The 27,042-nt window shown below is 43.0% G+C and overlaps 1 protein-coding gene across 1 annotated transcript in view; it reads left to right on the forward strand.

Moving 5' to 3' along the window:
- IQSEC1 (IQ motif and Sec7 domain ArfGEF 1) overlaps positions 1 to 27,042 on the forward strand; it is a 717,184-nt gene that overhangs the window by 654,758 nt on the left and 35,384 nt on the right. Inside the window, exon 6 of the mRNA XM_077821559.1 lies at positions 19,442 to 19,603. Coding sequence (XP_077677685.1) covers positions 19,442 to 19,603 — 162 coding nt within the window. The remainder of the gene's footprint in view (positions 1 to 19,441; positions 19,604 to 27,042) is intronic.

Below are 27,042 nucleotides of genomic sequence, written 5' to 3' on the forward strand. Positions count from 1 at the left end.
TGGCTTTTTTTCCCCTACACCCCTGACTGACAAAAGTGCTAGTTTAGACATAGCTGAGAGAGAGAGATGTGAGGCCTGAGATAAAAGCCCTTACTATGTCTCAAACAGGCCTTTTCTCCTGTTTACCAAAACTTGAAATCTATAAATAGGAATATTTGGGGAGAAGGGGAGGGGATGATTTTAAATTCCATTGAAATACATTGGACTAAGATGATACTGGAGGGAATAGAGAGGGGAAATAATTCATTTTGTATTAGAAGAGGGGCAGGGCATCTTCCTGTGTGCCTTTTACTTTACTCATTGTTAACTTTTACAGGAAGTTCAGGGTAGGTACCATTTCTAAAATTAGAGAATTCTCTCTCCAAGTCATAGAACGCCCAGTTAACATTTTCCCTATTTAAGCCATTTAAAAACAAGAAGGAAGAGGAAAAAAATCTGAATAACTGATTGTTCCCTCTAGCTCAAAATATGACAGAGGAATATGAGTCTTCATGACCCTCAAAGGAAGCTTTCCTGAGAGATCTTAATTTAAGTTGAATTAATACCTGATTTAAAATATTATGAGTTAGAGCAGTTCCTCCTAAGGAAACCTTTCCAGATAACAATAAAAAGAGGCTGGAACTGTTCAGCACTTCCTCAATTACAGAAAGTGTGAGAAGATGAAGATGTATATTCTGGGTAAGAAACATTCTCTTCCTCAGAAATTTAATACATGAATAGCGATGGATACTTAATATTTATATAGCACTTTAGACATTCAAGGCACTGTATAAACATCAATCCTCAACATACCTTGCTATCCAAGAAATTAAGTAGTAGTATATCTATTTGAGAAAACTGAGAAACGGAGCTGTTAAGTGACTTACCCAAAGCCATGCAGCACGTCAGTGACAGAGGAGTAAGAATTAGAATTCAGGTGCTCCGGGCTACTAGACCTGTGTTCTGCCCATTAGGCAAGACTGTCCACTGTTACTTTAGACAAGTTACCAAAGGACCAAGTTGAGCCTTGGGTTCCAGCTTGAAAGCAATTCTGCCAGTGTTGCTTGCTTCAAGAAGTGCTTTATTCCCATTAAAAGTATTACTATCTGGTAATTTGAAGACAGATAAAAGTGGTGTAAAAGAAAGAGTTTGAATTCTCCTCCCAGGAGGGAGGTGGCAGTTCTCAATGTACCATTAAATTCTGGAGTTCGGAGTCAATGGAGTTTCTTCTGGGTTATCACTGGTGTCACCGAAGTAGAATTTATCCCCAAATATCTTAGTCCAAGAGATGTAATTACATTTTAAAAAACCCTACTGAGATAAACAAGGATGTTATGAAATGCATGGAACTTTTTAGCAGACTTTTTTTCATCAAATACTAATATTGATATAGTCAGAATTTTTGGAAAAACCACGCGTCTAGTATTGCCCGAAGAAAGCTATAGCTCTGTTCACCAATAACCGATTGTTATGTGTAACAAAAGTTATTGACTTTTTAATCAAGGTTCTTTTTTGGAGAACTTGGCTTTTTGGAGAGGATTTATAGGCTAACATAAAGCTTTAAAGGACTTTTTAAAACTCAAGACTCTCTTTTTTTTTCCACCATAAAGTTGAAAGAAAAAGCGCTTTACTAATCTCCTGACACCACTTTTTCAAATGAATCAGAAAGTGTATGATTTGCCATGAACCAAAGTTTAGGGCTCTGGATTTTTTTAAAATTCCAGACATAAGGGACATTTGGATATTCTCATGGCTTAAAAACTGCAAAGAAGGGTTTAGGTTTTGATTCTTTGATATCCCTTTCTTAGAACATTCTTTTAGAGGGCAGGATTTGGGTTCCTTTTGTTATTTATTTACTTAAGGGGGAAGGAAAGTATAACTCCTAAACTCCATTAAATGTATACTCAATAACTTTTAAGTTCTCTAACTTCTTGATTGATTCCATAGAGTCACCTGATGGAACTTGGGGAAGATGGGATAGTTTTTACTTAAATCTACAATGTACAGTAATCATAGGAAATATAGGACTGGAAAGGACCTTGATGGGCCATCTTGTACAGTCCTCTGCACTGAGGCACGACTAAGTATTATCTCTTGACCATCCCCGACAGGTGTTTGTCTAACCTGTTCTTAAAAACATCCAACGTCAGAAATTCCACTACATCCCTAGGTAGTTTGTTCCAATGCTTAACTACGCCTTACAGTTAGGAAGTTTTTTCTGATGTCTAACCTAAATCTTCCTTGCTGCAATGTAATCCCGCTACTTCTTGTCCTGTCCTAAGTGGTTAAGGAGAACAATTTATTGCTAGGGCTGTTGATTAATCGCAGTTAATTTTTTTGAGTTAATCGTGTGAGTTAACTGCGATTTTAAAAAAAAATGAATCCCGATTAATTGCACTCTTAAATAATAGAATACCAATTGAAATTTATTAAATATTTTTGGATGTTTTTCTACATTTTCAAATATATTGATTTCTATTACAACACAGAATACAAAGTGTACAGTGCTCACTTTATATTACTTTTGATTACAAATATTTGCACTGTAAAAGATAAACAAAAGAAATAGTATTTTTCAGTTCACCTCATACAAGTACTGTAGTGCAATCTCTTAATCATGACAGTGTAACTTACAAATGTAGATTTTATTGTTCCATAACTGCACTCGAAAACAACACAATTTAAAACTTTAGAGCCTACAAGTCCACTCAGTCCAACTTCTTATTCAGCCAATTGCTAAGACAAACAAGTTTGTTTATATTTACGGGAGATACTACTGACTGCTTCTTATTTACAATGTCACCTGAAAGTGAGAACATGTGTTTGCATGGCACTGTTATAGCCGACATCGCAAGATATTTACGTGCCAGATGCGTTAAAGATTCATATGTCCCTTCATGCTTCAGCCACCATTCCAGAGGACATGCATCCATGCTGATGATGCTTGTTTAAAAAAAAAAAAAAAAAGACTGTGTTAATTAAATTTGTGACTGAACTCCTTGGGGGAGAATTGTATGTCTCCTGTTCTGTTTTACCCACATTCTGCCATATATTTCATGTTATAGCAGTCTCAGATGATGATCCAGCACATGTTTGTTTTAGGAACACTTTCACAGCAGATTTGACAAAATGCAAAGAAGGTACCTGTCATAAACATACAGCTAAGGGTAGCATAAAATCCCTCCTTTACCTGTAAAGGGTTAAGAAACTCAGGTAACCTGGTTGGCACCTGACCAAAGGGACCAATGAGAGGAGAAGATACTTTCAAAATCTGTGGGGGCAGGGGTTTGCTGTTGTTCGCTCTGGGTCAGTGAGGAACCAGGACAGGGAAAATATATCTCCCTAAGCCATATGTGAACTAAGCATCTAATCTTACAGAAATAATAAGTAATAGCAAGGATATGCATTAAATTATCTTTTGTTTCAGCTTGTAAATTTTCCCTGTGCAAAGAGGGAGGTTTATCCCTGTTTTTGTAACCTTACAGTTTTGCCTAGAGGGGAAACCCTCTGTGTTTTGAATCTGATTGCCCTGTGAAATTATTTTCCATCCTAATTTCACAGAGGTGTTTATTACAAAGTAAAAGAAAGTTCTGTTTTTCTTCAAGTAGTGTCCCTATGGGTGCTCCACTTTAGGTGTCTGTGTGCCCCTGCACCTCTAATTGGAGATTTTTGGTAGCAGTGTCCCGTTGAGCCCAGGCATGTGCTCTCCCTCCCTCGTGGTCTGCCTCAAGGCTATTTAGCACTGCACGGGTGAACTCCACTTCCTACTCTACCGCCTTTGGCCTCTGACAGAATAAGCAGTTGTCCCTTCCTTATCTGTGTCATTAGCGTAAGTAGTATTTGTTTTGTTACCTTTGTTCTCCCTAAAAGTACTCAGGCTAGTGTTTTGGTTTTTTTGTTTATTTTATTTTATTTTATTCCTTTGGTTTGAAAAGAAAAGAGAAAAAGGAAAAGACCTTCACTTTCCTTCCCTGTCTGGGGGCATTCTCCCTCCCTCCCCAGGCAGCTAGTAGACTCATAGTTATTTTCTTTTTCAGTTTGAAAGAGGATGTTCTTCTACATATTTCTCCCTGCTAGAGGATGACAACTCCCTGCCCACAGGCTTGCCTGGCTCTCTCTGCTCCAAGCGGTGCCTCTCCTGCCAGGAGTCAGTTCCTGTAATGGCCAGACACTCACTGTGCCTGGGAGACCCTCACAGAAGTGCTTTACCTGCCACATCTAAAACTGCAGCCTCACAGGAGCTGGGAGCTGAAGTAAAAATTCCTCCCTATAGAGAAAACACTTCAGTCTGCAGGGGACTCTGGTGGGTGTTGACCCCGGATCATCCCCGGAGCTTTCATTTCAAAAGGGGTCGAGTGGTGAAGAGAAGAAAAGAGAGAAAGAAGCCACCAGCAGACTCCCCCTGGAAAGGCTCCTCCAAGCAACTGGCCAGCCAGAGGGGTGTTCCCCAGTGCAGTTGGGCACCGAAGCTCTGGAAGCTGAAACCTGAGAAGGGGCTTCCTGCTGTGAGCTCTGCCCTGCTCTGAGCTCTGCTCTCTGCACAGACAAGGGGCTTCTGTAAGCTCTGTGCTGCTCTGAGCTCTATTCTGGGCAACTACTGCACCGAGAGGGGACAGTTACCGGACCATCTCAAAAAGAGTGGCACAGAGAAGCCCTGCAGTCAGCTCTGCTTCCGCAGGAGGCTTCCACCATTGTGCTCTGAGGCAACAGTACCTTCCCCGAAGGAGAGGGGACAGTTATCGTACCATCTCTAAAAGAGCGGCATAGAGAAACCCTTTGGAACCAGATGCAACAAAACTCCCATCTAGGAAGTGTTCTGCACCTTCCCAACCATTGATAGCATCTACAGACACTCCTCTGGGGTTCCAGATGAGCCCATGGTAACACAGGTACTCTGGAGACCCGTGGCCTCAGTACCCAGGGACAGACCATTACCATACCATCTCTTAAAAAAAAAAAAGTGGCACCAACATACTTTTTGTATTGAGCAAAACTCTCATTTAGGGAGTGTTCTACCCAACTATCAGTACTGACAATGTACCACGGACCCTCCTCTGTGGTACCAAATGAACCCATGGTACTGCATGAGCTCTGGTACCCTGGAGACCTGATGATTGGGGGAAGAACCACAATCCCCATTACTTGGTACCAGGACCCCGGTATCGAGCACATCCCGGCACCCAGAATCGCTCTTAGCATTGGGCTGTATACTGCCAATACCCCAGTGAGCGGCACCCTTACCCACTGATGAATCTGACACTGGCCAGGAGGAGATCATTCCCTGGCCCCTCAAGGTGGCCCATCACCACACTACAAGGGTCATCCCCAATTCCATCATGCCAACAGCCCGTGCTTGCCTTCCTGCCTCTCCCTCCCAAGGCCATATTGTAACTCTTCGGGTATATACACACATGCCGCGACCGTCTCCGGTGTCTCTCAGGGAGAGTCCACCAGATGGTTTGCTACAGCCTGGCACCTGAGCCAGGGCAGGAGAGCACCTGAGCCAGGACAGGAGAGCCGCGTTTTTTCCTGTTCTGAAAAAAGCTGGGGGGAACCCAAACCTGAAGAGGAAGCTCCCTCTTCAGCACACTTCTCCTCATCTCTCCCAGATGAGACTGTGCTGCCCATCCCTCATCACTAGGTGAAGATTTAGAACTTTCTGAATCTTACCAAGAGGGTGGCATACGAGTAGCAAATTCCCTTACAGGAGATGGCAGATGCAAGTCACAAGTTGGTGGAAATTCTGCACACTACCTTCTCATCTAGAACTGTCCTCCCAATTAATGAGCTGATTCTAGATCCTACCAAAATCATCTGGCAGAGCCAGCCTCCATCGCACCAACCAGTAACCGTGTGTAAACAAAAACAACCCTACATCTGTACCCAAAGAGGCAGACTTTGTTTTCAACATCCACAACCCAACTCCATCATAGTGGATGTGGTTAATGCATGAAGCAAGCAACATAATGCCAGGTCAACTCCATATGATCAGGCTTCGCAAGATGGCATATTCATTGACAACATTACTGTTTAGAGTCATAAGTTACCAAACTGTCATGGCCAAAACACTTTTGTTAAACTTGGGAAACCCAGGATGTTTCTGAAACGTTTACTGGAAACACAAAGAACAGATTCAGACCATTCTTAGAGAAGGTCAATTAATAGCCAGACCAGTCCTAGACACACCACTGGATGTAGCTGTTACAGCTGCCCGCCCAGTCTCCATAGAAAGTGGTACTGAGGTGGGTTGTGGGTTTTGGTGTTTCTTTGTTTTGTTTCGCTACACCTCTCTAGATTGCCCAAAGAGCTACAGACTTCCAATTTGAAGGGCCAAACTCTTTGCGGAGAAGATAGATTTTTTTTTTTTCTCCACATCCTGAAGGATTCTCGGACCACACTACACTCCTTAGGAATCTACACTGTGGAACAGAAGAGAAGATACACCTTTCAACCACACCACAGAACACAATCTTCTCAATACTCACCATCTCTGTGCTGTTATGAGCCACAGTGTAAGAGGCCCAGGGCTCAAAAGTGAGAACAGTCTGCACCCCAGTCCATGACCTCTCAAACTGCCTCTTATAAGCACTTTGAGCTGGTCGGGGGCCTGAACAGTGATACCTTACAGCATCAGCTGCCATCTATACACCTGTCACGCCACTCAGAAGTCATAGAATCCTAGAATATCAGGGTTGGAAGGGACCTCAGGAGGTCATCATCAGTTAGGACCAGCACTAGAGCAAAGAGATTGATTTCTAGCCCTGAACTTACAGGGTGCCTACTTCCATATCTCAATACAACCATCGTACAGGAGATTTCCTACTGCTTACTTTTGGGGCAGGATTATTGGCAGGATTATTATAGGTACAGACTGCTCCACACAGGGTAGTCTCCAAGGTTCACTTCATTGTAGTGGCATACTAACCCCGGTACAGTGACTGGACTTTATCAGCACCAACCTGATGCAGTACAAGCGAGAGCGCTCCTCTCACTACCCACATTTACCACCCTGGGACATGTCTCCCTAATATGCTGGGGAGCTCACCAACACAGTTCAGGACAAATGGCCTTCCACAGAAATGACCTTCCATGTCACTCTTTTGGGACTAAGGGCTGTCAGGAGTGCCTGTGCACAAATTCTGCCTTTTATCAAAAACAACACACAAAGGTTATGATGGACTTAATGTGACCTGTATGTTTTCTATAAACTACCAAGGAGCTGCCAGATCTTCCTCCCTGTGCAAGACAGCATTCAAACTTTGGAATTGATGCACCCATCACAATGTGCTCATCTCAGCTGTCTGTCTACTAGGGATAACCAACAGGCTCAGTTGGAATTTTCTCACGACAATGAGTGTATACTGAATTCACAGGTGCTTCAAGATATACCCACCCTTTGGGGAAACATTCACTGGCAGTTGCCCTCATCTTCTCAGCGGACAGGGCCCACTTGTATGTCTTTTCCCAGTTTCCTACACTATCCAAGATTTTGTTGAAAATTCAACGAAACAAAGCGAGAGTTATTGTGATTGCCGAGACTTGACTATGACAAGTCTCGCTTCCTTACCTGACGCAGATGGCAACATGCCCTCCTGTTCCTCTGACGTCAGCCCATTCCTCACCCGCTCTCTCAAAACAATGGGCTGACCCTTCACCCCAACCCATGGGTCCTCCGCCTCCAGGCTTGGATCTTTCTTTGTTCCAAGGCTTAGAAGCAGAATGCTCTGACAAGCTGAAACACATGTTGCAACACAACCGCAAGTTGACCACTCCACAGATCTGTCTGCAAAATGGAAACGACTCCAAGTTTGTACCATTCCAAATGAACAGACCCAACCTCATCTTTCCTCCCTCTGATTTTGCACTACATTTTAAACTCTCACTCAGCTCCCTTAAGGTTCATCTCATGGCGAAAACTGCTTCCCGCTTTGAGTTTGCTCAACCACTAATGTGTAGATTCTTTAAGGGCATTGGGACTCTCTTCCCCCATGTGACACCACCCGCTCCAGCCTGGGACTTTAACCTAGTTCTCAGGGCTTGGACTAGACCTCAATCTGAGTCCAGGGCAACTTGTTCCCTTTTACACCTGTCCATGACGACAGCATTTCTAATTGCCATCACCTCAGCTAGGCACGTAGGAGAAATAGCGGCCCTGATGGCACACCCATCATTCATGGCCTTTGTCTTTTAAAAAAAAATAAAATAAAATAAAAAATAACTCTAAGGCCATATCCCAAGTTTCTCCCTACTTTTTCTGCACTTTCCATATGAATCAAAAGATCCATCTCCCTGTTTTTTCCCAAAACCACATTGTGACAACTGGGAGACAATTGTGCATATGCTAGATATTAGAAGGACATGAGCATTCTACTTGGACAGGACTAGGGACTTCAGGAAATCTCCTAAACTCTTCCTTTCATCCACAGAAAGATCCAAAAGCTCTGTGATATCTCCTCAAAGACTATCCAAATGGGTCTCTAGTTGCATTAACCACTTAGCAAGGGCGCAATTTGCTCCCGTCCATACGCACTCCATGAGATCAGTTCCTACGTCAATCACATTCCATAGGGATACCGCTATCTCCCCAATCTATAGAGCAATGATTGGGGCCTCTGTCCATACTTTCGCAGAACATTATGCGATCACTGAAGATTTGGCTACTGACACCATCTTCGACTCAACCGCTCTCTCTGTAGTAAAAGACTCCACTCCGAAGTCCCAGCCTCTAGTGGTGGCTACTGCTCCGGAGTCACCTAAAGTGGAGCACCCACAGGGACACTACTCGAAGAAGAAGAGGAAGTTACTCACCTTGTGCAGTAACAATGGTTCTTCGAGATGTGTGTCCCTATGGGTGCTCCACAACCCGCCCTCCTCCGCTCCACTTCGGAGTTCTCTATAGGGCTCTGTGGTAGAGAAGGAAGTGAGGGGGGTTCGCTCGTGCAGTGCTAAATAGCCTCGAGGCAGACCATGAGGGAGAGAGAGCACATGTGCGGGCTCAACGGGACACTGCTACCAAAAATCTCTGATTAGAGGTGCAGGGGCACACAGACACCTAAAGTGGAGCACCCATAGGGGGACACATCTCGAAGAACCATCATTACTGCACAAGATGAGTAACTTCCTCTTTTCTTTAAGAATCTGATTGGGATTTTTAGTGTCCCTAAAAACCCAAGGTTGGTCTGTGCTCATCGTGTTTATCCTTAAGCCTCCCCAGGAAAGGGGGTGTGGGGTTTGGGGGGATGTTAGGGGGGAGATAGGGTTCCAAGTGGCCCTCCCTAAATGTTTGTTTGAATCACTTGGTGGTGGCAATGTTTACCTCATCCAAAGTACAAGGGAGAATTTGTGCCTTGGGGAGTTTTTACCCTAAGCTGGTAAAAATAAGCATAGAGGGTCTTTCATGCGGGTCCTGACATCTGTACTGTAAAGTTCAGAGTGGGGAGGGAACCCTGACATGGTTGTAGAGGTGGGATCATTTTGAACCAGAGATCATTTTGAATCAAAAGCACAAACGTTAAGAATTTTTTTTCCCTTCTTTTAGCTGGTTGGGGAAAGCAGGAGTTTTCTTTTCCTTTTCTCTCTCTTTGCCTGGAGGCAGAGGTGTTAGTTTTTTTAACAAAGGTGTTAGCTACAGCCAGGAAATTCACAAGCTGAGTTGTTGTTTTTTCTTTCTAGCTCTCCGGTTAGGCTAGGTTAAGTACCAAAAAAAAAAAAACCAAAAACGAAAAAAACAACCATCCAACCAGAAAAGTGATTACCAGTGGTGCAGCTACTAAACTAGAGTTGGCTAAACTGAAAGCAACAAAGAAAGAAAACAAACATAAGAGACAGCCAAAAAAGTTGCCCACAAGAGAGCTGTGGAGGCAAAAAGAGCCAAAAAGGAGGCTGCCCTCCAGATGGAGGCCCAGAAGCATGAACTGGCTGTTATGGAGTTGAGGAGACAAACCCCTCCAGCTGCTGGCTCCACTTCCCCAAAAATCCACAAATGGGAGAGATTATGATCCGGTATGATGAAACCAGTGATATTGTCGAATATTTCATCACCTTTAAAAGACTGTGCACCCTCCATGCAATTCCTGATGATCACAAGATGACCACCGTGGTAGCAAAATTGACTGGCAGAGCTCTGGACATATTCAATAAGATGCCTATAGGTGATGCTTCTAACTATGGTAAATTTAAGGATTTGGTTATAAAACCATTTCAGATTACTTCTGAAACTTATAAAGTAAAATTTAAAGCCCTTAAGAGAGGGGCTGGACTAAGTAATGTGGCTTATGTAAACCAGATGATGAATCTGTTTGATAAATGGCTCAAAAAATGGAATGTAACTAGCTTTTGAAGAAATGTGGAATTTGATGTTACAGGAGCTGTTCCTGACTATAACCAATGATGATGTAAAACAGTGGTTATGGGATAAGAAAATGGACTCAGCAGAAGGGCTTGCTTCTTATGCTGATCAATTCGAGCAGTCCCAGACCGCCAAAGAGGCGCAGAAAATTGGAACCAAAGGGGTGGAGGTAGCAGAGAGGAACAACCCTGGTCGCAGTTTGGGTGAATACCAGAAGGGACACCCCGAGACCACACCACACCACCGGGGGCAGCCCAAGGCCCCACCTACACCCCAAGGAAAACCGCAGACCCCTTATCGTCCCACCACACCATTCTCTAGCAACCCATCTCACCCTGCTGGGCGATGTTTTAAATGTAATGAGCTGGGGCATGTGAAGGCCAACTGCTCAAAGAACCCCAACAGATTACAGTTCATTGTACCGGGGTCACACCAAAGGTCCTCAGGCCCAGATGCCTCCTAGATACCCTCAGAGCGAAGGGAAACTGTGAGTGTGGGCGGGAAGAAGGTTACAGTGTGGAGGGACACTGGAGCGCAGGTGTCAGCTATCCACCAATCCTTAGTGGACCCCAACTTAACCAACCCAGAGGCCTAAGTGATGAGTCAACCCTTCAAGTCCAGCTCTTTTGATTGGCCTACAGCCAAGTTGCCTGTCCAGTATAAGGGATGGTCAGGGATGTGGACTTTTGCAGTCTATGATCATTATCCCATTCTCATGCTGCTGGGGGAAGACTTGGCCAACCATGTGAAGCTAGCCAAGAGGGTGCGAATGGTCACCTGCAGCCAGGCTAGTCGAGCTTTCACACCTATCCCTGTTCTTGAGCCTTGGAGTTTTACCTAAACTGGTAAAAATAAGCTTAGGGGGTCTTTCATGCGGGTCCCCACATCTGTACCCTAAAGTTCAGAGGGGGGAGGGAACCCTGACAGTACCAATGTGAGACTTCTAAGGATAGATCTAACACTTGACCCAAGGTTTAAGAATCTGAAGTGCCTTCCAAAATCTGAGAGGGACGAGGTGTGGAGTATGCTTTCAGATGTCTTAAAAGAGCAACACTCAGACGCAGAAACTGCAGAACCCCAGCCACCAAAAAAGAAAATCAACCTTCTGCTGGTGGCATCTGACTCAGATGATGAAAGTGAACATGCATCAATCCGCTCTTTTTTCTATTGTTATCGAGCAGAACCCGTCATCAGCATGGACATATGTCTTCTGGAATGGTGGTTGAATCATGAAGGGACAGATGAATCTTTAGCACATCTGGCATGTAAATGTTTTACAATGTCAGCTACAACAGTGCCATGCAAACTCATGTTCTCACTTCCAGGTGACACAAACAAGATGTGGGCAGCCTTATCTCCTGCAAATTGTAACCAGACTTGTTTGTCTGAGCGATTGGCTGAAGTAGGATGGAGTGGACTTGTAGGTTTAAAGTTTTATATTGTTCTGTTTTTTGAATGCAGGTTTTTTTTGTACATAATTCTACATTTGTAAGTTCAACTTTCATGATAAAGAGATTGCACTACAGTACTTGTATTAGGTGAATTGAAATATTCTATTTCTTTTGTTTTTTACAGTGCAAATATTTGTAATAAAAATAAATATAAAGTGAGCACTGTACACTTTGTATTTGTGTTATAATTGTAATTGAAATTAATATATTTGAAAATGTAGAAAACATCCCAAAATATTTAAATAAATGGTATTCTAGCATTGTTTAACAGTGAGATTAATTGCGATTAATTTTTTTAATCGCTTCACAGCCCTATTTATCACCCTTTATAACAACCTTTTATGTACTTGAAGACTGTATCGTGTCCCCCCTCAGTCTTCTCTTCTCCAGACTAAACAGTCCCAATTGTTTCAATCCCTTCTCACTGGTCATGTTACATAGGACCTGTAATCATTTTTGTTGCTCTCCTCTGGAGTTCATCCAGTTTGTCCACATCTTTCTCAAAAGTGTGCTGCCCAGCACCAGATATAGTACTCCAATTGAGGCATCATCAGTGCGGAGTAGAGTGGAAAAATTACATCTCTTGTCTTGCTTACAAGACTTGCTAATACATCCCAAAGTGGTGATAGCTTTTTTTGCATCAGTATGACATAGTTGACTCGTATTTAGTTTGTGGTCAGCTATGACCCCCAGATCTTTTTCTGCAGTTCTTCTTCCTAGACAGTCATTTTCCCATTTTGTGTTTATGTAATTGATGATTCTTTCTTTCCTAAGTGTAGTATTTTGCATTTGTCCTTATTGAATTTCATCCTATTTATTTCAGGCCATTTCTCCAGTTTTCAAGATCATTATAGATTCTAATCCTGTCCTCCAAAGTGCTTGCAAGCCCTCCTAGCTTGGTATCCTCTGCAGCCTTGCTGGAGGATTCTCTGCTCCTTGAAGTCTTTAAACCACGATTTGAGGACTTCAATAGCTCTGACATAGGTGAGAGGTTTTTCGCAGGAGTGGGTGGGTGAAATTCTGTGGCCTGCGTTGTGCAGGAGGTCAGACTAGATGATCATAATGGTCCCTTCTAACCTTAGTATCTATGAATCTAAGTGTACTCCCTTTGCCATTATCCAAATAATTTATGAAGATACTGAGCAGAACCAGATCCAGGACAGATACTTGTGAGACCCCCCTCAATATACTCTTCTAGCTTGACTTCAGACCACTAATAACTACTCTGAGTATGGCTGTCCAACTTTATAGTAGGTTGGGCGAGGCTATGTTTCCCTACTTTTGTTTATGAAAAGGTCATGTGAGGCATTATCAAAAGCCTTACTAAAGTTGACACATTACATCTATTACTTTCCCCAGTACCCAAACATAATCTTGTTACCTTGTCAAAGAAGGAGGTAGGTTAGCTTGTGATTTGTTCTTGTCAAATCCATGTTGACTGTTACACACTACCTTCTTATATTCCAGGTGCTTACAAACTGATTGATTATTTGAACCTTTATGTTTCTGGGTACTAATGTTAAGCTGACTGGTCTATAATTCCCTCGGTTGTCCTTTTCCCCCTTTTTTATAGAAAGGTACTAGATTTTCTTTTTTCCAGTTCTCTGGGATCTCTCCAGTCTTTCACGAGTTCTTAAAGATAATCACTAATGGCACAGAGATCTCTTCAGCCAATTCCTTCATTTTGGGATGTATTTCATTAGGCCCTGCCTACTTGAAGACCTCTAATTTGTAATTCTTAATTTGTTCTTCCCATATTTTAGCCTCTTAACCTTCCTACCCCATTCATACTTATGTTCCATATGTTAGTCATCCAATCACTGCTAACCTTTTTGCTGAAAACTGAAACAAAAAAGGCATTTAACACTTCAGCCACTGCTGCATTTTCTGTTATTGTCTTTTCCTCCTCACAGAGTAATGGGCCTACACTGTCCTTGGTCTTCCTCTTGCTTCTAATGTATTTGTACAATATTTTTTTGTTGCCCTTTATGTCTTTAGCTAATTTAGTCTTGTTTTGTGTCTTGGTCTTTCTGTTTTTGTTCCTATTCATCTTTTGTAATTTGATCTAGTTTTTACTTTTTTGTATAACTTTTTTGAATTTCAGGTAATTGAAGATCTCCTGGTTATACCAGAGTGGTCTCTTGCCATAATTCCTATTTTTCCTGCACACTGAGGTAGTTTGCCCTTTAGTAATGTCTCTGTAAAAACTGTCATCAATCCTGAACCCTTTTTTCCTTTAGACTTGCTTGCCATGGGATCTTACCTGCCAGCCCTCTGAGTTTGCTAAAATCTGCCTTCTTAAAGTCCACTGTCTTTATTCTGCTGTTTTCACTTCTACCATGCCTTAGAATCACAAACTCTGTAATTTCATGATCACTTGCACCCAAGCTGCCTTTCACCATCACATTCTCAACAAGTTCCTTCCTATTTGTCAGAATCAAATCTGGAACACCCTTTTCCTCAATAGAATCAAGGAAGCAATCATCTAAAGCCCATTGCTGCACTTGGAGTGAATGTATGGATGGGTGTGTGTATATGCTCCAGCATGAAATACTCACTATGTTAAGTATCTGTTAGCAGAAGATAAATTAAAGGACTTTCATTAAGATTGTGGCCGCTGGTCGGAAAATGTGTTAGTTACATGTCAAAGTTAAAAGATACCAAAAGTTGGGATAATACCGAAGTTAGGAGAATCTCTTTCTTCCTTAGACCATTAATTTGATTATAATTAGGCTGCCGTCCGTCATCCATTTGAGCTTATAGCTACTAACCTTTTTCTGTTTTAATCTTTTATAAAGTTGCTCTATTAGTCATATTTGCCTCTGCTAGAAGAGTAAATGAACTGTTTTTGTTTCGTTTGCAGACATCTGTTTGTTGTTGATTATGATAAAGTAGATGTTTGAACTGTTCCCAGAATCCTCCTTAAAATCAACGTCCATTGTCAACCTAGAAATTTCACATCCATCTCTTTGCCCTAAACTTAGATAGAAAAAACATCATGGGACCTTCTAGCTATGACCAGTTTTAAAATTGTACATGGACCACATGGTTTTTATTCTTTGGTGGACTAAAGCATCATCTGTGTGAAATAAGTAGCTGACAGGTATCAGCATAACAAAATGCCAGAGTATTTAGCACTAATTAACAGTCTCAGCAGGTAAGGCCAGGAATTAGTGGGAAATAGCTAAGAAGGTAGTTTGGCCTCTATCTTTAGAGGTGGCTTCTCCAGGTTTGAGTTGAATCACATTGGTGCATCATTTTGATGAAGCTAACACTATTACCACCAATGCTGTATTGTCATGTGGGTAAATGGCAGCCCTCGTTCTGGGCTCCCAGTCCAAAGATTTTCACAAGCAGTGTTTTCGTTTCATACTTTTTATAACCAAATGGAATTTTTCTTTTTCAAAAGGTTTGATTGCTTGACTCTCTGCTGATATTTCACTAAGGCAATAAGAAAGGGCAAAATGCCTCTGGCCTCAAATAGCTAAATGGATTTGTAGGTCAGTTTTGGAGGCTTTTATCCAGTGTCTGTTAAAGGGATTTCATGTTCCTAGACCAAAAGAAAAGCTTCTGTGAAGAGCGAGACCCTAAGCTGGTGCAAAGTGCTGTAGTTCCATAGGATCTGGCCCAAAATCTCTAAGGCAGCCCCCTAGACTCGACACCTTTACAGCTTGAATTAGAGCCTTTATGCTGTAGGTCTCTAATCTTTATAACCGTCTCTTCTTTTCTTTCTCATAATTGTTCCTTTAAGGTTTGTTGGTTTTTTGTTTTTTTTTAGTCATGGTTAATTTTACTTATAACCACGAGTCTGTGTTATGAATATTGTATAAGCAGAAAGGAAAATCCGTATGTGTAAATTTTCCCCAATGTAAATTGGGGTTCCAGAAGTTCCAGGAATGTGGATAGACATCCATGCTACCCTTTTCATGATCCTATTAACATTAATTTTTGGTTTGGGGTTTTTCTTTGATGCAGGGAAAGAGGAAAGCAGGTAAAGTTATGATTTAGCCTAGGAAAAATTATCAAATATCTTCTCAATCTGCAGAAGATACAGTCTCCGGTGGATGGGAGAAGCCTTACTGTTTTGATTAGTCCTTTTGTTTTCCTTGCTTAGTAACTGCTGGAATGGAAAGTTCACTAGTAGGGAAAATTTCCTGTCATAGACTTCTTTTTTTTTTTTTTTTTTTTTTGTGCTGTTTAAATTAGACGTTCAGGGAGATCCAGAATTCTGAAGTGTGACTCAAGAATATAAGAATACAGCTCTTAAATATTTTTCTTCTGATGAAATCTGTTTTGGACTAGGGGAGGATTATTTTACGAATTTGTCCTCATGGGGTAACTGCATACATTACTTCTTTAACTTCAAATGAAAAGAGCCACCAAACTTGATTTAAGAGATTCTGAGATGAAAGTTTTTGAGACTGCTCAGTTTGGATGAAATACATATATTTTTCTGATCTGCCTAACACTTAGTTGGGCATCAAATGTATAATAGTGTAATGTCGCAGAGAATGGGGACTGAAGGGTTATTTGGTAATGTTGTTTTCAGTATTAAAAACAAAACAAAAAAGCATGAGGAAAGGGTTGTATGATCATCCTTGTATAAAAATAGCAGGGTCACCTTGTTCTTTGAAATTGATTTCACTAGCATTAAGAAATGCAATATCCTTCTGACAGGTTTCAGAGTAACAGCCGTGTTAGTCTGTATTCTCAAAAAGAAAAGGAGTACTTGTGGCACCTTAGAGACTAACCAATTTATTTGAGCATGAGCTTTCGTGAGCTACAGCTCACTTCATCGGATGCGTACCGTGGAAACTGCAGCAGACTTTATATATACACAGAGAATATGAAACAATACCTCCTCCCACCCCACTGTCCTGCTGGTAATAGCTTATCTAAAGTGATCATCAGGTTAGGCCATTTCCAGCACAAATCCAGGTTTTCTCACCCTCCACCCCCCCACACAAATTCACTCTCCTGCTGGTGATAGCCCATCCAAAGTGACAACTCTTTACACAATGTGCATGATAATCAAGTTAGGCCATTTCCTGCACAAATCCAGGTTCTCTCACTCCCTCACCCCCCTCCAAAAACCCACCCCCATACACACACAAACTCACTCTCCTGCTGGTAATAGCTCATCCAAACTGACCACTCTCCAAGTTTAAATCCAAGTTAAACCAGAACATCTGGGGGGGGGGGAGGCACCCTCCAGCTTTCACCCTGACCACACCACACGATCCATCGTCTACAGCCAAGCTCTGCGATACAACCGCATTTGCTCCAACCCCTCAGACAGAGACAAACACCTACAAGATCTCTGTCAAGCTTTCTTACAACTACAATACCCACCTGCAGAAGTAAAGAAACAGATTGATAGAGCCAGAAGAGTTCCCAGAAGTTACCTACTACAGGACAGGCCTAACAAAGAAAATAACAGAACGCCACTAGCCGTCACCTTCAGCCCCCAACTAAAACCCCTCCAACGCATTATTAAGGATCTACAACCTATCCTAAAGGATGACCCAACACTCTCACAAATCTTGGGAGACAGGCCAGTCCTTGCCTACAGACAGCCCCGCAACCTGAAGCAAATACTCACCAACAACCACATACCACACAACAGAACCACTAACCCAGGAACTTATCCTTGCAACAAAGCCCGTTGCCAATTGTGCCCACATATCTATTCAGGGGACACCATCACAGGGCCTAATAACATCAGCCACACTATCAGAGGCTCGTTCACCTGCACATCCACCAATGTGATATATGCCATCATGTGCCAGCAATGCCCCTCTGCCATGTACATTGGTCAAACTGGATAGTCTCTACGTAAAAGAATAAATGGACACAAATCAGATGTCAAGAATTATAACATTCATAAATCAGCCGGAGAACACTTCAATCTCTCTGGTCACGCAATCACAGACATGAAGGTCGCTATCTTAAAACAAAAAAACTTCAAATCCAGACTCCAGCGAGAAACTGCTGAATTGGAATTCATTTGCAAATTGGATACTATTAATTTAGGCTTAAATAGAGACTGGGAGTGGCTAAGTCATTATGCAAGGTAGCCTATTTCCTCTTGTTTTTTCCTACCCCCCCCCCCCAGATGTTCTGGTTTAACTTGGATTTAAACTTGGAGAGTGGTCAGTTTGGATGAGCTATTACCAGCAGGAGAGTGAGTTTGTGTGTGTATGGGGGTGGGTTTTTGGAGGGGGGTGAGGGAGTGAGAGAACCTGGATTTGTGCAGGAAATGGCCTAACTTGATTATCATGCACATTGTGTAAAGGGTTGTCACTTTGGATGGGCTATCACCAGCAGGAGAGTGAATTTGTGTGGGGGGGTGGAGGGTGAGAAAACCTGGATTTGTGCTGGAAATGGCCTAACCTGATGATCACTTTAGATAAGCTATTACCAGCAGGACAGTGGGGTGGGAGGAGGTATTGTTTCATATTCTCTGTGTATATATAAAGTCTGCTGCAGTTTCCATGGTATGCATCCGATGCAGTGAGCTGTAGCTCACGAAAGCTCATGCTCAAATAAATTGGTTAGTCTCTAAGGTGCCACAAGTACTCCTTTTCTTTTTGCGAATATCCTTCTGCTCATCCGGAAAGTTGCAAACCATTCATTTTTACAGGTGTCCATTGTGTCCTAATCTTTAGAAAATAGAGAAGGCAATGAAACTATTGGAGCTGTGAAAGTATTGCATTACAAATTGTGGACGTCTGCTGGGTAGCAGCGCTGGAAACATAACATACTGTTTATGCTGTGAGCAGGACTCTGTCATTTAAAATGCGAGCAAAAAATATATGACTGCCTAAGCCACAGATTTATAGCAGGAAATCCTTACCATTTAATATGTTTCGCAGAAAAATAGCTGCGTACTTTTCATTTTCGTGGGATCTGAAATCACGCAGAGCTAAATTTGGAAGTGTAGAAAGGAGTGTAAATTACACAGAATTAAATGATTGTGAAGGAATCAGAATCTAATAGTCATATGTATATGTATATTTCGAGAAGCTGGAAGAAGTTGTAAATTAAAGGAGGGGGTTACCCCTTCTTTGATTTACCTTTGTAGTAACTGCATTTTCTGTTGCTCTTCTCTTCTTGTCCTTCAGCTTGTGAGTTGCATCATCTTAGATGCCTCTTACTTTTCTGCATACTCTGGGATTTAGATGTTAGATTTTTTTTTTTAATTATGTCTTCATAGGACATGATGCTCTCTCATTGATAGCACAAGGTATGTCTTCAGTTTTGTATCTGATGTTGATGGTCATTCTAGACTTTGGCTTATGATGTAATAACTTCCATGGTATGTCTGAAGCTTCTTACGTGCTGTGATTGGATAGACTAACTCCTGGAAAGATCAGGGAGAAGGGTCAACCAAGTTCGGATGAGTACTGCAGAAATGCAGTTGGAGAGATTTTCAGTGCCTCTTCGCCTTGAAGATCCATTTCAAAGCCAATACATAATTAAAAATAAAACAACTCTATGGTTTTACAATATGACTACTATTATTTTAAAACTACAGCCACCCACCTTCTAACTCAGCCAGTCTAATGTGACTTATGAATAGATGAGGTTTTGGGAAAAATTCAAATGCACATGGGAATGAAGGAAATGAAATAAGTGGCTTTATGTTTATATTTCTCCCTAGAAAACCTGAAAAAGGAGTCCAGTACCTAATTGAGAGAGGTTTTGTGCCGGACACTCCAGTTGGTGTCGCCCATTTTCTCCTGCAAAGGAAAGGACTCAGCAGACAGATGATTGGAGAGTTTTTGGGCAATCGACAGAAGCAGTTCAACCGAGATGTATTGGAGTGAGTAGTGTGTGAGGGGATGGGATGGAGCACTTAGGTATTCACATGTGCCCTGTGGGACACTTAAATGGGCTAATGCTCATGGAATATTTTGTGCATGGAATGAAAGTTCATGGATATTTTATGCATGGAATGGAAAGAAAAAACTGCTAGACTGTAAGGATTAACAAAGAACAGGCAAAAATAAATACTCTTCCTTACTTACCAGCAATGCTAACATTTCTCAACAAAACTGATCAAGTAGGATGCTTATAAGGATTTATATACACTATAGAATTCACGTTTACTGTAAATTTATGTTGTAATTTCACTGGGGAGGACTGTCTGTTAATTTTGAGACCGTTTTCCTTCCTCAAGCTCTGAAATAACTTACTGTGTGAAATTAAAAAAAACAAAACAAAACCCATTATGCGCTACATGACACTTCATCAGTAAAGGAACATGAAAATAACCATTACTATTTTATAGATACACAGACACTTCTTATGATGGCGTTTGTCTAACAAGGGTGTCTGAGAACCAGTTTCTTGCAAAGGATTAGATAAAAACCTATTACAAAAGGGGAGCAGCAAATTACACTCACCAACAGTTTGGTTAAGGTTATTCAGATACTGTCTGTTAAGGATGGAGGTTGCTTTTGTTTATTTTAAGTGATTTGATATTTCATTTAGCAGCGACTCTTTTCAAGACCAGTATGGATGACGTGCTCACTAACAAAGCTCGTTGCATCTTGCCCCAGATTTATTGACTTGCGTGCATGTGACTTGCATGAAGAATTACCACTTACTGCACAAACAGGCAGTTAGATGTTTAACAGGCTATGTAACTGCATCGGGTACATTGGGGGGGGGGGAAATACCCTTTTCCCAGTGTAAAAAGACAAAACAAAAATTCTAAGCCCACAGTTTTGGCCAAGACCACAGCAAAAAATTGCTGAGATTTGCATAGAAATAGTCTTTATTGAGGACTGAATGCCTTTCCTGGCTTTAGGGCCTGTGGGGGATTTTAAGTTTAAAAACGATTGGAAAATCACTTTCTGAGCCTGGTCAACAGAGGCTTAATTCAGCCCCCATGGAAAATCTTCCCTTGACTTTACTGGAGGTGAATCAGGCCCGAGGAGCCCTGTCAGCATTACTAACTCACTAACCTCTTGTGATGTTATCCCAAGTCTCATGGTAGTTGGTGTTTCTCTTAAAGCCAAGCTCTAGGAGACATGTGATTACATGAGAACCTGGGCATTTATTTTTTTAAGTACATTTCTAGCCCTAATCAATATGGAGAAAATCCTGAACACGTGACCCCCTAAAGCCACAAAAACCAGAAAGCAAAGTAAAAGAATGCCCAAAGTATTATTTTTTAAGTCTCATGATTTTTAAGCCATTTTCATAATTTTGGAGATCTGAGTCATGATTTTGGAAAGCATGAGTTTTTGGCAGTGCTGCTGCTTTGTGGTATCATTGCTTACCTAAACACTGGGGTGGATCAATGGTGACCTCTTGTGTGGCAGAATGCTCCACATGAACTCTTCCAGCTGCCCAGGAAGGTATCTTTGATGTCATCAGCTGACCCCAGGACCTGGGACTATAGGCATAGGCCAGTTGTCCCTAATGGTTAGTCCAGGGGTCGGCAACCTTTCAGAAGTGGTGTGCCGAGTCTTCATTTATTCACTTTAATTTAAGGTTTCGCGTGCCAGTAATACATTTTAACGTTTTTTAGAAGGTCTCTCTCTATATGTCTATATATTTACATAACTAAACTGTTGTGGTATGTAAAGTAAACAAGGTTTTCAAAATGTTTAAGAAGCTTCATTTAAAATTAAATTAAAATGCTCATCTTACGCTGCTGGCCCACTCAGCCTGCTGCCAGCCTGGGGTTCCATTCACCTAGGCTGGCAGCAGGCTGAGCGGGGCCTGAGGCCAGGACCATGGCTGGCAAGGGGCTGGCAGCCAGAATCCCAGACCGGCAGCCCCAGACTGGCCGTGGGCTGAGCGGCTCAGCCCGCTGCCGGTCTGGCGTTCCGTCCGCCGGCTCCTGACAGCCAGAGTCCCGGCTGCCGGCCCTGCTCAGCCCACTGCCGGTCTGGGATCCCGACCCTGCCCACATAGAGTGGGTACGTACCTTCTCCCTGGTTCTAGCCCATTCTCTTCCTCTCTCTGCACTGAGATGAGGGTGGGAGTGCGCTAAGGACAGGGCTGGGAGTGAAGGCGCAGGCTGGGGGTTGGGGTGTAGGGTCTGGCCAGGAGCTAGAATGAGGGTGAGGGCTCAGGGTTGAGGCAGGAGGTTTGGGTGTGGAGTGCTTACCTGGGCAGCTCCCATTTGGTGCAAGGGGTGCAGGTAGGAATGTGGGGAGGGGGGTGCAGGAGCTCCCCTTTGGTGCTCAGGTGGGGGGTGAGAATGTAGGGGGTGCAGGGCTGCTGGGTATGTGTGGGGGGTGCTGGAGTCAAGGCTGGGGTTGTGGGGGGATCTAGGGGTCAGTGCAGAGGGCTGGAGGGATGTGGAGGGGTGTAGGGGTCAGGGCAGAGGGCTGGGGGTGTGGGCTAGGGTCGAGGGGGTGCTCCCTGCCCAGAGCTTACCTAGGCAGCTCCCATTTGGTGCAAGGGGTGCAGGCTAAGTGGGCCAGCAGCGTAAGATGCGCATTTTAATTTAATTTTAAATGAAGCATCTTAAACATTTTGAAAACCTTGTTTACTTTACATACCACAATAGTCTAGTTATGTAAATATATAGACTTATAGAGAGAGACCTTCTAAAAAATGTTAAAATGGTATTACTGGCACGCGAAACCTTAAATTAAAGTGAATAAATGAAGACTCGGCACACCACTTCTGAAAGGTTGCCGACCCCTGGACTAACCATTAGGGACAACTGGCCTATGCTTATAGTCCCAGGTCCTGGGGTCAGCTGATGACATCAAAGATACCTTCCTGGGCAGCTGGAAGAGTTCATGTGGAGCATTCTGCCACACAAGAGGTCCCCATTGGTCCCACGGCAGGGGGCTGGAGGGGATATGCCGTGATTCCCCCCTTTTTCCCCAAGGCCCCATCCCCCACCTCATCTCCGCCTCCTCCCCAGAGCAGCGAGCACGCTAAGGCTCCGCTTCTCCCCCTCCCATGCAAGGGCCATCAGATGATTTGGCGGCAGGAACCCAGGAACCCGGCTGGGGGAGGAGGCGGGGGAAGGGGACCTTGCCTGCCCTGCAGCAGCAGCTGGCAGGACCAAGCTTCTTCACCCTGCCCCCACGGGGGGCAGGGCGGAGAAGAGTGGGCCGGGGCAGGCAGGATTTTTAATGGCATGCTGCTGCCTGCCAGGGTCCCGGCCTGGGTTCTGCAGTGGGCTGAGCAGGGCCGGCGGCTGGAACCCGGCAGGCAGCAGCGTGCCATTAAAAATTGGCTCGCGTGCCGTCTTTGGCATGCGTGCCATAGGTTGCTGACCCCTGGGTTAGTCTATCCCTAACTCCTTCCTGCCACATCCACCTCAATGAATCATGGACTCCGAAGCCTAAATGGGATCATATAATTGGGAGCATCAGTCACAGGCAGTTCGTTTTTTCTAAAGCGTGGCAATTAAATGCACTCTGTCAATGCACAATTTCATGCACCCAAATGAAGGAAGTGGAAATAAGGTTCCCACACTAACTTTTCACTAAGCCTTGTTTCAAATAGGTAGTATTTTTTTTCTAACTAAATGTGTAGCTTGATCTATTACTGTGTGTTTATTGTGTACAAGATGTACAATGCTGTTGCTGTTAGAACCTCTGTGTCTCAACTGTGCAAGCTGAACAGTGTGTTAGTATAGTTTATTTGCATTTATACACACATCAAAGATCTTTGCTTACAGGGCCCGGGGCCTTTTATTTGTAAACCTTCTGGTTCAAGAGCTGCATCTTTACTTTACAAACAGCAGGAGGAGGTAATTGAATAGAGAATGTGGGTTCTACACAAAGGTATGCAGTGAAGTTTAGTGACTTGCCCTAAAGAAGTGGAAGATTTCAATTCAACCAATCAGGCCATTCAGCAGGAAGTTTGGCTGGCCCATTCTAACCATTTGCAACCATTCCCTGGATCTATGCCTCTATTAGACTGGGGTGAAGATTTTCCAAGGAAGGCGTATTGTCTAGTGATCAGACTAAACTGTGGTGAGCAAGGAAGAGGCGGGATTCTAACCTAAAATGAATCATTGATTCTCTGTGATCTTGGGCAAATCATTTAACCTCACTGTGCCTTGGGCAACCTAGCAGAAAATTGGGTAAGAATCTCGTTGATAGCCAGATGGTGTATGTTTGATGAGATTTTCTGGATGGGTAAATTGCCAAAAAGGACATCCACCTGCCTATGACCTCTCAACTGTATTTTTGCTGCAAGTAATCTGTTCTTAAAATAACCTGCCCCAGTCATGTTAAGAAAAAATATTGTTCTGAGGCAACCCCAAGATAGCCTAATTGACTCACATATAACACTTTGAGCCTTGGCAGCAAAAAAGCACAACGGTTTTAACCAAGCCGACCTGCCATTAGGGATGTTCACATGCATTCTTTGTTGTGCTAGAACAAAATGGTGACTGTTTTTCCATCTGTGATAAAGACATGCTATCAGACTTAAAATCATGTCTTAAATCATACTTGAAACACGATTCCATTCCCCCGTGATACTAACCGCAGCTAAGGGTAGTAAAAATAATGTTAAACATGTAATTATTTTCCATGATTGATGCTTTTATTTTGTGTGCTTGTGACTATATATTTCATTTGCCATCGCGGTGCACTTCCTGGCTCTTATACATGAGCGTAAACATGCGTGTATTGCATGGGAACATTTAATTGCTTTAAAACATCTTCACCATGTAATTTTGAAAACCTCCAAGAAAACAATCTACATTTCAGACTCTGGGCTGGATCATTGCCACTCTCCAGCTGCTTTGTGCTTCATAATTGGCTATCTGGGGATTCCCCTAATGTGAGGGTCTCCCTGGGTGGCATAATGACTTGATGCTATACCCCTTGCCAGGATATGAGGGGTGTCAAGGGGAATGGCTAGAGCACTGCTGTACTGCAGTGATCCCTGGCCACTAGAGTACCCCGTGGTGGCCATAAAGACACCTTTCTCCCTCCTGCCATGTGTGACACAGTTCCTCCTCTGACTTGGTGGGTCCTGCGCTCATTGGAGGATTTGCTTGCCTTGGAGGTTCACGGCAGCCCTCAGTTTGGCCACTTTCATGGCTCAAATCTGCCGTTCACTCAGTTAGCCTCATCACTGGCCAGCATGGGGAAAAGGAAGAACAACAATCCCCGCAGTCTCTGCTGATCCATCTAGTGGATCGGAGAACAGGCCAGAGACCTTCCCCTCTGGTGGAACCCACAGTCCAGGTCAGCTCCTCCGGTATCAAGTAGGGAGTTGGGGGGATAGAGGGATGGGGGGAACCCAGGCCCATCCTCTACTCCGGGTTCCAGCCCAGGGCCCTGTGGATTGCAGCTGTCTACAGTGGCTCCTTAACAGCTGTGTGACAGCTACAACTCCCTGGGCTACTTCCCCATGGCCTCCTCCCAACACCTTCTTTATTCTCACCACAGGACCTTCCTCCTGATGTCTGATAATGCTTGTACTTCTCAGTCTTCCAGTAGTACGCCTTCTCACTCTCAGCTTCTTTCACCTCTTGCTCCCAGCTCCTCGCATGCACACCACAAACTGAAGTGAGGTCCTTTTTAAACCCAGGTGCCCTGATTAGCCAGCCTTAATTGATCCTAGCAGCTTCTTGATTGGCTGCAGGTGTTCTAATCAGCCTGTCTGTCTTAATTGTTTCCAGAAAGTTCCTAATTGTTCTGGAACCTTTTCTGTTGCCTTAGCCCCAGGTTGAGTAGGTCCCTTTTCCCTGGGTAATATATCTGCCTTCTATCACTCTCCTGTAGCCATCTGGCCTGACTCTGTCACACATGCCATACCAGCACAGCTGAGGATCTGGCTATCTATCTGCCTATGCCTTTTCTTTTAACAAATGGGATTTGTATTAACAAAACAAATGTCTAGCAGTGTGAGTGGATAGTTAGATAAAACTCACAGCGTCCAAGTGACATGTGGAAAACATGGTGTTGTGTATTTCCTTTCAGTTACATCCATTACAGAATTCTTCATAAAGCCTTAAGACCACTGTGCTCTCTCCCCAGCAATACAGTAGGGAGCTAAACCTCCGAGGCAGTTGTGGTGTTACGCTGATGGGAAAAGCAACTGAATGGGGTGTTCCTTTGTACCCTCCTTTCTTCACTCTGCGTAAGGTCTGCAAAGAAACAGCAGGCAGAGGAAGAAGCCATACTAAGTGGCATGTCATCCTCCAGACACACACACACCCTACAAAAATTTAAGAAGACCTGGAGTAAAGATCATGGAAAGCTAATGCTGATTGAAGTTAGTAATTACAGTTGTGGGCTCTAGCCACTGGCAGCTTAGCTACTGTCCCTCTTGCTGATGAGAGGATGTTGGAAGGAATAATGGAGGAAGCTTCCCATTGTGCTGCTGGCCAAGGATATTTGGAGATCCAGATACCCCAAATATCTTCACTTTCCACTTTATTTGACTCTACCACCTGCTGTTCCACCCCTTTCAATAAAAAAAATCAATCAGTCTGCAGTGTTGAAGAGACCGTGATTTCCAAACCTCTAGAGTTTACAATAGTGATTCTGTTGTGTTTGTAGAATCAACATTGTCCTTCTAGGAATGAACCTGGAGGAGTGCACATCTCCTTTGTTTCTCTCCTTGCACTTTTGCACAGAAGGAAAGAATACAGGCTTTGGAATTAAACTGTGGTAGCGCAGTGCTTCATCCTGCAAGAGAAATGTGTATGCTAGTCTATCACTGTACATCAAAACATTTAATAACAAACCTTTTAACCTGGATCATACTTCATTATTGTAGGATCTGCATTACTGTGCTATAACTTGCGGTGATTCATGGTTGGTTATTAAAACCTAAAAGCCAAGTTAGAAGACAAGGAACCCATGACTCTCTGATTTGAAAGTAGCTTTTAAACAAGGTGTTAGTGATATAATTTGATCAGTGATGATCCTATTTTAATAGTTCTCAGTACTGTCTATCCCAAGCAAGAAGATATTTGCGTTGCTCAGCATGAGTAAATTGAAGGATGGGGTGAATGATGAGATTTACTGCAAAAAAATGGAGGTATCCCATAAAAATATCATGCAAGGCCAGAAAATGTACACTGCTGTTAAAATAAATAAATAAATAAATTCTTGAACCCGCAGCCACTTGGTACAGGATGTCCTATTTTCTGCAGCTGTTGGAGTCAGTATTTTAATCCTTATAAAATATTTTTATTTATCATTTTATAAGAGCTGCTTGGTGATAATTTGCTGATTTGAGAGGACAAAACTGATCATGATTCATGGCAATGTGGAGTTTTTTACATTGATCAGTGTCCGTCACATCAGCAGC

Source organism: Eretmochelys imbricata, chromosome 7 (assembly GCF_965152235.1).
Source record: "Eretmochelys imbricata isolate rEreImb1 chromosome 7, rEreImb1.hap1, whole genome shotgun sequence".
Taxonomy (NCBI): domain Eukaryota; kingdom Metazoa; phylum Chordata; order Testudines; family Cheloniidae; genus Eretmochelys; species Eretmochelys imbricata.